This window comes from Salvelinus namaycush, chromosome 5 (assembly GCF_016432855.1).
Source record: "Salvelinus namaycush isolate Seneca chromosome 5, SaNama_1.0, whole genome shotgun sequence".
In the NCBI taxonomy this organism is placed as follows: Eukaryota; Metazoa; Chordata; class Actinopteri; order Salmoniformes; family Salmonidae; genus Salvelinus; species Salvelinus namaycush.
The window spans coordinates 37,508,807-37,522,347 of record NC_052311.1 but is presented as its reverse complement, the minus strand read 5'-3'; the positions used below and the strand labels follow the sequence as shown (position 1 = coordinate 37,522,347).

At 40.9% G+C, this 13,541-nt stretch overlaps 1 protein-coding gene across 1 annotated transcript in view; it reads left to right on the top strand.

Annotated features, from left to right (window-relative positions):
* LOC120047518 (solute carrier family 22 member 5-like) overlaps nucleotides 1-13,191 on the top strand; it is a 13,693-nt gene extending 502 nt beyond the window's left edge. The window contains exons 2-10 of the mRNA XM_038993045.1: nucleotides 13-116; nucleotides 570-724; nucleotides 862-1,033; nucleotides 1,165-1,306; nucleotides 5,600-5,697; nucleotides 5,790-6,004; nucleotides 12,082-12,264; nucleotides 12,575-12,710; nucleotides 12,848-13,191. Coding sequence (XP_038848973.1) covers nucleotides 13-116; nucleotides 570-724; nucleotides 862-1,033; nucleotides 1,165-1,306; nucleotides 5,600-5,697; nucleotides 5,790-6,004; nucleotides 12,082-12,264; nucleotides 12,575-12,710; nucleotides 12,848-12,935 — 1,293 coding nt within the window. The 3' untranslated portion in view covers nucleotides 12,936-13,191. The remainder of the gene's footprint in view (nucleotides 1-12; nucleotides 117-569; nucleotides 725-861; nucleotides 1,034-1,164; nucleotides 1,307-5,599; nucleotides 5,698-5,789; nucleotides 6,005-12,081; nucleotides 12,265-12,574; nucleotides 12,711-12,847) is intronic.
* The last annotated feature ends 350 nt before the right edge of the window (nucleotides 13,192-13,541 follow it).

Sequence of the window (13,541 nt, the reverse complement as noted above, 5' to 3'; positions counted from 1 at the left end):
GTCTACCCACAGTGGGATCTGGTGTGTGACAATGCATGGAAAGCCCCTTTCACCGTCACAATATTCTTTTTGGGAGTGCTGTCCGGGTCATTTTTGTCTGGGATCATCTCCGATAGGTATGTGTTCCAGTCTGAACACGACCATCTCATTAGATCCCTCCACACATGATGTGACTTGACAAACAGCGGTGGGATTTACTTTACTACAGGCAGCTTTAATGCAGAACCAGTGAGACATGTTGAGAAATATATTTGATCAAAAAGTGTGTCAATGGATGTGGTGGATCAGGCTAGGAATGAGCAGTTCAATAGGAAGATAATCCACTGTGCATTTTGGCTGTAGACCTCTTCATACTAGGTTGGACATTTATTAATTTTCCTTTATCTTTGTAAGACTCCATAAGTACAAAGTTTGTGAAAACACTGCGTGATCGATTGTATTTGTTTTATTTTTTATTGCAGCCTCCATCTCTAGAACTTTAGATCAAGGCATCTAGTGCATCAAAACTTTCTCTATATTCTATCATGATAATAACACAGCAAGCAATTGCAACATGTATTTGTCCTCAGGTATGGGAGGAGGTACATTTTCTTTGCTACTTTGGCACTCCAGACCGTCTTCAGTATACTCCAGGCTGCTGCCAACAGCTGGGAGTTGTTCTGTGCCCTATACTTTATCGTTGGGATGGGACAAATTGCCAATTACTGTGCTGCTTTCATACTTGGTGAGTCAAGTCATATACAACTTCAACAACAATAAAAACAGAATGCAATAACTTGAATGATATCAGGCAAATTCCTAAGTGCTTGAGAATGTTGTGAGGTATTGAGCGTTTCCTGTATTTATGTCCTTAACCTTTAGGTTCTGAGCTTCTCATCAGAAATGTACGCATCAACTTTGCCTCACTGGGGGTCTCTATATGCTATGCAATCGGATACACCGCTCTGCCAATGTTTGCCTGGTTCATCCGTAGCTGGAGGATTCTGCTGATAGCCATGGCTATACCTGGATTTCTTTATATCCCTCTTTGGTGGTGAGTATGAGTTAGGTGCAGTAATCTCCTTGTCCTTTTTATGTTCCGGCAGTGTGACAACAGTGCTATTACAACAGATGTCCTTATCACACACAGTGTTTGGGTACTTTACTCCTTGTCCCCTTTGTTAGGTATATCCCTGAGTCTCCACGGTGGCTGTTGTCTCAGGGCAGGGTAAAGGAGGCAGAGGACATCATACGAGCTGCAGCAAGAAAGAACGGCATCACTCCTCCAGACGTCATATTCAAACCGGAAGACTGTGAACAACTCATGGTACAGTAGTTACCTACAGACTGTTTTGAAATGTATGGATGTAGGAAATGGGTGTTAAATCAAAGAGATTGACAACCAAAGCATTTTGAAGATATAATACGATGTGCGCACAAAAGAGAAGCAAGTTCTGAGGGACCTAAAGTCTTCTTTCAGCTTATATCTAGACAGGGGTGGAAAAAGAACCCATACTTAAGTAAAGAAACATAAAAAGAAAATGACTCATGTAAAAATGAAAGTCACCCAGTAAAATACTACTTGAGTGTAAAAGTATCTGGTTTTAAATATACTTAATATCAAAAGTAAATGTAATTTGCTAAAATATACTTAGTGACAAAAGTAAAAGTATACAGTGTCTTCGGAAAGTATTCAGACCCCTTGACTCTTCCAACATTTCGTTGTCCAGTCTGAGGCCCTGAGCTCTCTGGAGCAGGTTTACATCAAGGATCTCTGTGTACTTTGCTCCATTCATCTTTGCCTCGATCCTGACTAGTCTCCCAGGCCCTGCCACTGAAAATATCCCCACAGCATGATGCTGCCACCACCATGCCTCACCGTAGAGATGGTGCCATGTTTACACCCGACGTGACGCTTGGCATTCAGGCCAAAGGGTTCAATCTTGGTTTCATCAGACCAGAGAATCTTTTGGAGCTTTTTGGCAAACTGCAAGCGGGCAGTCATGTGCGTTTTACTGAGGACTAGCTTCCGTCTACCATAAAGGCCTGATAGGTGGAGTGTTGCAGAGATTAAAAAAAATAATAATAATAATTTTACCTTTATTTAACTTCTCTAGGATAGGTGGGACGTTAGCGTCCCACTTGGCCAAAATCCAGAAAAAATGTAGCGCGCCAAATTCCAATATATTACTATAAAAATTAAATCACACATGAAAGACACCAAATTAAAGCTACACATGTTGTGAATCCAGCCAACATGTCTGATTTCAAAAAGGATTACAGGGAAAGCACACCAAACAATTATGTTAGCTCAGTACATAGCCACAGAAAAACACAGCCATTTTCCCAGCAAAAGATAGTAGTAACAAAAACCAGAAATAGAGATAAAATTAATCACTAACCTTTGAACATCTTCATCAGATGAAATTCATACGACGTCATGTTACACAATACATTTATGTTTTGTTCGATAATGTGCATATTTATATCCACAAATCTCGGTTTACATTGGCGCCATGTTCAGAAATGCCTCCAAAATATCCGGAGTAATTACAGAGAGCCACGTCAAATAACAGAAATACTCATCATGAACTTTGATGAAAGATACATGTTTTACATATAATTAAAGATACACTTGTTCTTAACTTCTTTGGGCTGCAAGCCCGAAGCCGGGCACAATATGACAACAGCCACTTCAAGTGCAGGGCGCGAAATTCAAAAGATATTTTTTAGAAATATTTAACTTTCACACATTAACAAGTCCAATACAGCAAATGAAAGATAAACATCTTGTGAATCCAGCCAACATGTCCGATTTTTAAAATGTTTTACAGCGAAAGACATTTTTCACAGCACAGGTAGCATGCACAAAACCAACCTAACTAACCAAGAACCAACCAAACTAACCAAGAAACAACTTCATCAGATGACAGTCTTATAACATGTTATTCAATAAATCTATGTTTTGTTCGAAAAATGTGCATATTTGAGCTATAAATCAGTTTTACATTGCAGCTACCATCACAGCTACCGTCAGAAAAAAGCACCGAAGCAGCCAGAGTAATTACAGACACCAACGTCACCAATTAGATTAACCATCTAATAATAATATTAATATATTAGCATCTGGGACAGAGTATGAGGCAGTTCACTATGGGCACGCAATTCATCCAAAAGTGAAAATGCTGCCCCCTATATCAAACAAGTTAACTAGGCAAGTCAGTTAAGAACAAATTCTTATTTTCAATTACCTTTCAGTTACTAGTCCAACGCTCTAACCACTAGGCTACCTGCTGCCCCTAGAACCTTCTTGTCCTTCTAGAAGTGTCTCCCATCTCCACAGAGGAACTCTGGAGCTCTGTCAGACTGTCACCTCCCTGACCAAGGACTACTCCCCCGATTGCTCAGTTTGGTTGGGCGGCCAGCTCTAGGAAGAGTCTTGGTGGTTCCAAACTTATTCCATTTAACCTCTCGTGGGTATGTGGGACGTTAGCGTCCCACCTCTTCAACAGCCAGTGAAACTGCTGGGCGCCAAATTCAAATACAGAAATACTCATTATAAAAATTCAGAAAACAAAACATATTTTACATAGGTTTAAAGATTAACGTCTTGTGAATCCAACCACGGCGTCAGATTTTAAAAATGCTATACGGGGAAAGCATACCTTACAATTATTTGAGAACATAGCCCACTAGACAATTCATTACAAACAGTAACCAGCCAAGTAGAACAGAGTCAGAGTCAGAAATAGAGATAAAATGAATCCCTTACCTTTGATGATCTTCATATGGTTGACTCAGCAGACATTCATTTACTCAATAAATGTTTCTTTTGTTTGATAAAGTCTCTTTATATAAAAGAAAAAAAAAAAACTCAGTTTTGTTCGTGCGTTTTCCACAGGCTCAAACGCAGTCAAAACAGGAAGACAAAAAAATCCAAATTGTATTCGTAAAGTTCATAGAAACATGTCAAACGATGTTTATATTCAAACCTCAGGTTGTTTTTAGCCTAAATAATCGATCATATTTCAACCGGACAATGACGTCGTCAATTTAAAAGGTAAACAAGAATTGCTCTCTCTCTGTCGAGCGCATGAAAAAGCTCTGCGACACTTTAGCGTCCAGTCATTCTGAATGCTCTTATTCCCTCATTTTTCAGAATACAACCCTGAAACTATTTCTGAAGACTGTTGACATCTAGTGGAAGGCATAGAAACTGCAGTTTGATTCCTAAGTCAATGGATACTGTTATGGCATTGAATAGAAAACTACAAAACCAACAAAAAAAATACTTCCTGAATGGATTTTTCTCCGGTTTTCGCCTGCCAAATCAGTTCTGTTATACTCACAGACACTATTTTAACGGTTTTGGAAACTTTAGAGTGTTTTCCATCCAAATCTACCAGTTATATGCATATCATATCTTCTGGTCCCGAGAAGCAGGCGGTTTAAATTGGGCATGCATTTCATCCAAAATTCCGAATGCTGCCCCCTACCCTAGTGAAGTTAAGAATGATGGAGGCCACTGTGTTCATAGGGACCTTCAATGCAGCAGACATTTTTTGGTACCCTTCCACAGATCTGTACCTCGACATAATCCTGTCTCGGAGCTCTACGGACAATTCCTTCGACCTCATGGCTTGGTTTTTGCTCTGACACGCAACGTCGACTGTGGGACCTTTTATAGACAGGTGTGTGTCTTTCCAAATCATGTCCAATCAATTGAATTTACCACAGGTGGACTCAAATCAAGTTGTAGAGACATCTCAAGGATGCTCAATTTTGAGTCTTATTGCAGAAGGTCTGAATACTTATGTAAATAACGTATTTCTGTTTTTGTCTTTTATAAATTTGGAAACATTTTGAAAATCTTTAGCTTTTTCATTATGGGATATTGTGTGTCGATTGCGGAGGATTCTTTTTTACCAAAATGTGGAAAAAGTCAAGGGGTCTGAATACTTTCTGAAGGCACTGTAAATCATTTCAAATTCCTAATTATAAGCAAACCAGATGTTCTTGTTTTATTTTAATTTACGGATAGCCAGGGGCAGACTCCAACACTCAGACATAATTTACAAACTAAGTGTTTGTGTTTTGTGAGTCCACCAGATCAGAGAGAGTATGGATTACCAGGGATATTCTCTTGATAAGTGCGTGAATTTGATAATTTTCCTGTCCTGCGACGCATTCAAAATGTAACGGGTACTTTTGGGTGTCAGGAAAAATGTATGGAGTAAAAAGTACATTATTTTCTTTAGGAATATAGTGGAGTAGAAGTGAAAGTTGTAAAAAACTGAAATAGTAATGTACACATACCTCAAAAAACAACTTAAGTAGTACTTTAAAAAGTATTTTTTACTTAAGCCCTTTACACCACTGTATCCAGAACATAAACCTTGTGAAATACATTACTACAGCAGGTATTACTAGAGCACAGTAAATGTTGGCAAACATGTTATCTGAAAGTACAGAACAAACAAAGACCTTGGCTGATCTCCCTAGACCAATCTAAAGTGTTATTAGAATGTGTGCGTTAATCAATTTGCAATTAGATAATTACATCCAAGATGGGGCTGAAAAATCTATATCTGACAGCGTCATATTTTGGGTGTGTTTCTAGGGAAATGTAAACAAGGAAAGTCAGCGACTGTACACATGGCTGGATCTCATCAAAACAACTAACATAAGGAACATCACACTCATCAGCATTATCATTTGGTAAAAACATACTAATTCCACTGACATGTTAACCATTTTCCTCTAATTGAACGATTTTACATTTCTTAAAAGTTATCTAATCTTCTACCCAGGATTGTCATATCCATGACTTACTATGGGATGTCTCTAAACACCCCCAACATGGATGGAGACCCTTATTTCAACTGTTTGGTGGCTGCATCCTCTGAATTTCTGGGTTATGGAAGTATCTGGTTATTTATACGCTACACTCCACGGAGATTCACTCTTCCCTTCACCATGATCCTCTCTGGGACCCTGCTTCTGATCATGAAGTTTATCCCTCAAGGTATGAACCCTCTCACCGCACGGCCATTTCCAATTGGTCAATTTGATATAACTTTGCAAGATTGTAGACCACATCAACAGTAACTGGCATTCCATCATTGGCAATGATTGATTCGATAACATCATAATGTTGACAAAAGGTTATCCTAGTAATTGTTATTATTAATATTTTTTAATTTTACCCCCAATTTCATGGTATCCAATTGTTAGTAGTTACTATCTTGTCTCATCGCTACAACTCCCGTACGGGCTCGGGAGAGACGAAGGTCGAAAGCCATGCGTCCTCCGAAACACAACCCAACCAAGCCGCACTGCTTCTTAACACAGCGCGCATCCAACCCGGAAGCCAGCCGCACCAATGTGTCGGAGGAAACACCGTCCACCTGGCGACCTTGGTTAGCGTGCACTGCGCCCGGCCCGCCACAGGAGTCGCTGGTGCGCGATGAGACAAGGATATCCCTACCAGCCAAACCCTCCCTAACCCGGACGACGCTAGGCCAATTGTGCGTCGCCCCACGGACCTCCCGGTCGCGGCTGCGACAGAGCCTGGGCGCGGACCCAGAGTCTCTGGTGGCACAGCTAGCGCTGCGATGCAGTGCCCTAGACCACTGCACCACCCAGGAGTCCATCCTAGTCATTTTTACATACTTTAGAAATGTAAATTATATTTGAAGTTTCATAGTTCATTTGCCACGTGCACAGAATGTAACCGGTTTACCGTGAGAGCTCTTTCCAAACAATGCAGTCTAGAAGAAGAACATTTAAGTAAGAAAAAAGTAAGAACTACGATGAGAATGAAAGAACACAAGAATTCAAGTATATACAGGTCAGTGCCAGTTCCCTATTCAATGTGCAGGGTTACTGGAGTGGTGAGGTGGGTTCATACATAAAGTTACTGGTAGAAGGATACACATGTAAAGAGGTTGGCAAAGTGACAGGTAGCAGGAATATATACAGTTGAAGTCGGAACTTAGGTTGGAGTCATTAAAACTTGTTTTTTCAACCACTCCAAAAAAATTGTTAACAACCTATAGTTATGGCAAGTCGGTTAGGACATCTACTTTGTGCATGACGCAAGTCATTTTTCCAACACTTGTTGACAGATTATTTCACTTATAATTCACTGTATCACAACTCCAGTGGGTCAGAAGTTTACATACACTAAGTTGACTGTGCCTTTAATAAACAGCTTGGGAAATTCCAGAAAATTATGTAATGGCTTTAGAAGCTTCTGATAGGCTAATTGACATAATTTGATTCAATTGGAGGTGTACCTGTGGATGTATTTCAAGGCCTACCTTCAAACTCAGTGCTTCTTTGCTTGACATCATGGGAAAATCAAAAGAAATCAGCCAAGACCTCAGAAAAAAATGTAGACCTCCACAAGTCTGGATCATCCTTGGGAGCATTTTCCAAATGCCTGAAGGTACCACGTTCATCTGTACAAACAATAGTACGCAAGTATAAACACCATGGGACCACGCATCCATCATGCCGTTCAGGAAGGAGACGCGTTCTGTCTCTTAGAGATGAACGTTCTTTGATGCGAAAAGTGCAAATCAATCCCAGAACAACAGCAAAGGACCTTGTGAAGATGCTGGAGGAAACAGGTACAAAAGTATATATCCACAGTAAAACGAGTCCTATATCGACATGAACTGAAAGTCCGCTCAGCAAGGAAGAAGCCAATGCTCCAAAACCACTATAAAAAAGCCAGACTACGGTTTGCAACTGCACATGGGGACAAAGATCATACTTTTTGGAGAAAGGTCCTCTGGTCTGATGAAACAAAAATAGAACTGTTTGGCCATAATGATGATCATTATGTTTGGAGGAGAAAGGGGGAGGCTTGCAAGCCGAAGAGCACCATCCCAACCGTGAATCACAGGGGTGGCAGCATTATGCTGTGGGGGTGCCTACTGCAGGAGGGAAAATAGATGGCATCACTTCACAAAATAGATGGCATCATAAGGTTGGAAAATTCGGTGAATATATTGAAGTAACATCTCAAGACATCAGTCAGGAAGTTAATGCTTGGTCGCAAATGGGTCTTCCAAACGGACAATGACCCCAAGCATACTTCCAAAGTTTTGGCAAAATGGCTTAAGTACAACGAAGTAAAGGTATTGGAGTGGCCATCAAAAAGCACTGACCTCAATCCTGTATAAAATGTGTGGGCAGAACTAAAAAAGTGTGTGCGAGGCCTACAAACCTGACTCAGTTACACCAGCTCTGTCAGGAGGAATGGGCCAAAATTCACCCAACTTTTTGTGAGAAGCTTGTGGAAGGCCACCCGAAATGTTTGACCCAAGTTAAACAATTTAAAGGCAATGCTACCAAATACTAATTCAGTGAATGTAAACTTCTGACCCACTGGGAATGTGATGAAAGAAATAAAAGCTGAAATAAATCATTCTCTCTACTATTATTCTGACATTCACATTCTTACAATAAAGTGGTGATCCTAACTGACCCAAAACAGGGAGTTTTTACTTTGATTAAATGTCAGGAATTGTGAAAAACTGAGTTCAAATGTATTTGGCTAAGGTGCATGTAAACTTTCGACTTCAACAGTAAATACATATTGTAATATACTGATGGTAATATATACATGTAAACAGGAGTAATATTGACCAGTATCAGGATAAATACTAACAGTAATGGCAATCAATAATCAATGGACAACATCGTAATGAAGTGATAAATCAAATCAATAATAATTTTAGCAGCGACGTAGGTTGTGTCTGTGAATGGGTAGAGACCTGTGGATTGGCATAGAGTCAGTGTGGATAGTCTGTAGGAGAGGGAGAGATGTAGTTGTTAGATATTTAACAGTCTTATGGCCAGGGGAGTGAAGCTGTTTAGGAGTCTTTTTGTCTGAGCCTTGATTAACCATTACTGCCTGCAGGACGGAAGCATGGAGAACAGTCCATGTCTCAGGTGGCTGGAGTCTTTGGCAATTTTTCGGACCTTTCTCAGACACCCCCTGGGATGTAGTACATCCTGGATGGCTGGGAGCTCGCCACGAGTGATGCGCTCGGCCAGACCAGACCAGAAGGTGATGCAACCAGTCAGGATGATCTCAATGGTGAAGCTGTAAAAGTTTCTGAGGATCTGCGGGTTCATGCCAAATTGTTTCAGCCTCCTGAGTGAGAAGAGGCATTGCCATACATTCTTCACGACAGTTCTTGTGTGAGAGGACCATGGTAATACCTCAGTTATGTGAACACAGAGGAACTTGAAGCTCATATGGAATCATGTAGTAACCAAAAAAGTGTTATATATTTTAGATCCTTCAAAGTAGACACCCTTTGCCTTGATGACAGCTTTGCACACTCTTGCCATTCTCTCAACCACCTTCACCCTGAATGCTTTTCCAACAGTCTTGAAGGAGTTCCCACATATGCTGAGCACTTGTTGGCTGCTTTTCCTTCACTCTGCGGTCCAACTCATCCCTAGCCATTTCAATTGGGTTGAGGTCAGGTGATTGTGGAAGCCATGACATCTGATGCAGCACTCCATGACTCTCATTTCTTGGTCAAATAGCCCTTACACAGCCTAGAAGTGTGTTGCGTCATTGTCCTGTTGAAAAACAAATGATACTGGGACTAAGCACAAACCAGATGGGATGGTGTATCACTGCAGAATGCTGTGGTAGCCATGCTAGTTAAATGTGCCTTGAATTCTAAATAAATCACCAGCAAAGCACCCCCACCCATCACTCCTCCTTTTCCATGCTTCATGGTGGGAACCACACATGCGGAGATAATCCGTTAACCTACTCTGCGTCTCACAAAGATACGTCAGTTGGAACCAAAAATCAAATTTGTACTCATCAGACCAGAGGACAGATTTCCACCAGTCTAATGTCCATTGCTCGTGTTTCTTGGCACAAGCAAGTCTCTTCTTCATATTGGCGTCCTTTAGTAGTGGTTCGTTTGCAGCAATTTGACCATGAAGCGCTGACTCACGCAGTCTCCTCTGAACAGTTGATGTTGAGATGTCTCTAATACTTCGCTGGTAACTCTAATGAACTTATCCTCTGCAGCAGAGGTAACTCTGGGTCCTTCTTTCCTGTGGCGGTCCTCATGAGAGCTAGTTTCATCACAGTGCTTGATGGTTTTTGAAGAAACTCTTGAAATGTTCCGGACTGACTGACCTTCATGTCTTAAAGTAATGATGGACTGTCATTTCTCTTTGCTAATTTGAGCTGCTCTTGCCATAATGTACTTTTAACAAGGCACACCTGTTAATTTACATGCATTCCAGGTGACTCCCTCGTGATGGTAGTTGAGAGTGTCCAAACTTTTGACTGGTACTGTAAGTATTCCTCTTGTCCAGGTGGGAGAGGGCAGTGTGGAGTGCAACTGAGATTGCATTGTCTGGTGGTATGCAAATTGGAGTGGGTCTAGGGTATCTGGGATGATGGAGTTGATGTGTGTCGTGACCAGCCTTTCAAAGTACTTCATGATTACAGATGTTAGTGCTACAGGGTAGTCAATCTGTCAGGTATCCATGGAGTTCTTGGGAACAGGAACGATGTTGGTCAGTTTGAGACGTTGGGATTACAGACCGTTGACCAGATTAAAAACCTGACTCATGTCGGCCTCGGAAAACGAGATCACCCGGTCCCCTTTGACAGTGCAGGCCCTCATGCATGGCTCTGCTTTGTTTTTGTTAAAGAATGCATAAAATACATTGAGTTCATCTGGTTGAGAGGCGCTGTTGGGGAGATCATGGCTAGGCATACCTTTGTAATCCGTAATGGACTGCAGCCCCTGCCACATTCGTTGAGAGTTGGAGCCGGTGTTATAGGATTCCACCTTGTTCCTATATTGTCCTTTTGCCTGTTTGTTGGCTCTGCGGAGTTTGTAGCGGGACTTCTTGTATGCGCTTGTATCCTCAGCCATATCCTCGGGATTGGCTGCAATAGCTCTGTGTGAGGTAGCGGTGTCCTTTAATTTAGTACGTACCTCAGTGTTAAAACCTGTTACGGCTAGGGGTTCCACCAGCGGAACATTTCGACAACATCCGGTGAAATTGCAGAGCGCGAAATTCAAAAAAAATTATTAGAAATATTTAACTTTCATAAAATCACAAATGCAATACACCAAATAAATTAAAGCTTAACTTCTTGTTAATCCAGCCACCGTTTCAGATTTTTTTTAAATTGGGAAAAGTCAAGGGGTGTGAATACTTTCTGAAGGCACTATATGCTTGCTTGTGGGTTGAGTAACAGTGTTCTAGGACTTTATCGTCCCTAGTTGTGAAGGAGACGTGTTGATAAAAGTTTGGCATCACATGTCTTAGTGACGCAGAATTACAATCGTCGGAATTACAATTCCAATCCCAAGCCATTATACTGCACATTAGATAGATAGATAGATAGATACTATAGATAGATAGAATCAAAATGACATAACAGCAATCCATTGGTCATTTACATGTCCAAAGAAACTGGAAAGGTTTGTCAAACTGGCTAAAGATTGTTTGTGGTTTGTTGTTATTCTGCAGGAACGGACATTAAACTCTCAAAGGCACCTGCTCTTTTGGTAAGTCAGGAGATGGTAGATGTCACAGGATTTTTTCCATCAGTGGAAATGGCCATCTTGAGCTGAGCATACTGAGATGTCAGATAGGATTTTTGAGATTTTAATGTAAAAAAAAATATATATACTTCCTGGGTTTAGCCAGTTTCACAAACCTTTTAAGTTTATTTGGACGAGTAAATTTGTTGGTATGTCTGCTAAGGGAAAAAACAAAAGCAGAAAAAGCAGGAATTTATATATCCCAAGATCCCAAAAAGTTGTCCCATCAAAAAATTAATTGAGATCTCAAAGACAAAGATGGCCTCTCCAGGCCAGTTGAATGCGCGCATCACACTATAACTTCTGGACTGTTTAACTAGCGGAACAGTAAGAAGAACATTGTGGGGCTCTGCCCTTGTGCTAGGACCACAAAATTCTGCTTGCAGCTTTCATTTTGACACTGTAGTTTGAGTGTCTCTGGATCGTCATTCTTGTCATCGGCAAACACTATATTTAACTTCGTGGGATCTTTTGTTTCTGTCCTTGTCAGATATGCACGTCCTGTCTCTCACCCTGGTGATGATTGGAAAAACAGGTGTCACTGGAGCATTTGGATTCCTCTATCTGTACAGCACGGAGCTGTTCCCCACAGTGGTGCGCAATATGGCCTTGGGTGCCACCTCCATGGCTTCCAGAGTAGGTAGCACTGTGTCTCCATACATCGCCTACATGGGTGAGTCTCCAGTCCGTATGTCTGTTTGGTTTTATTATCCTTGTGGGGACCAGAAGTCCTCACAAGGATAGTAAAACAAGGAAACATTTTGGAAAAAGGCTATTTTAGGTTTAGGGGTTTAGGGTTAAAACAATTATGGTTAGGGGTCAGGTTTAGGGAAAATAGGATTTTGAATTGAATGACATTTTTTTGTCCCCACAGGGATAGTAATACCAAACGTGTGTATGTGTAGATTTGTCTAAAGATATGTAAGAAAATTCTTTGTGATTTGTGGATCCAAATAAAGTGTCACACTATCTTCTGATTGAAGGCACGTATAACAAGATACTACCCTACATTCTAATGGGAGGCACCACAGTCATCGCTGGTGTGTTGAGCTTGTTGCTACCAGAAACAAAAGGAGAACAACTACCAGAATTAATCAACCAGGTTAAACCCCTCAGATGGTAAGTTACTGGCTGACTAGACTTGCGTTGCCAGTCACAGTTTGGCAGACAGGTCTGTCGAGATAAACTACCGTAAGACATTTTACAGTTTTTCTATTATCCCACCTTCTTTAAACAAAGTCCTCTCTGCCCCTTAGCATGGGCATGAACCGGGCTTCTCGGGATGGCCAGAGGCAGAAAGGAAACGCACAGGTGGGGAATGAAGTCAACAACATTCAAGAGTGATTCTGCACGAGCAACTCAGTACAAAGCAAGTTGCAAAGGCAAGCTGTATTGAAGATGTTTCCATAATTTTGTGTGTTTGCTTAGTTTTCATGTCTTTGTAAATGTATTAATAAGTTGACAATGTTTAAAACAGTATTGTAATGATTTATTTGTGCACTGAAGTGCTTCGGAACTCAACAGATGACCATGAGGAATTTCAGTCTGGTATAGTCAATGATTAAAACCGCATTTTCTGCGACTGAAAGAGCTGGCTTAACACATTTTCTATTGTTTGAATTTATTTTGTTAATTTTTGGTCATATTTAAGGAATGTGGAATGAAAGCTTTTTCCTTTACATCATTGACAACCCTACTCTAGTTTAACATCTTATGGCTTGGGGGCAGAATTTCGACATCTGGATGAGAAGCGTGCCCAAAGTTAACTGCCTGTTACTCAGGCCCAGAAGCTAGGATATGCAGGTAATGGTAGATGGATATGCATGTAATGGTAGATGTGCATGTAATGGTAGATGCATGTAATGGTAGATGTGGATAGAAAACACTCTGTTTCCAAAACTGTTATAATAATGTCTGTGAGTATATCAGAACTGATATGGCAGGCGAAAA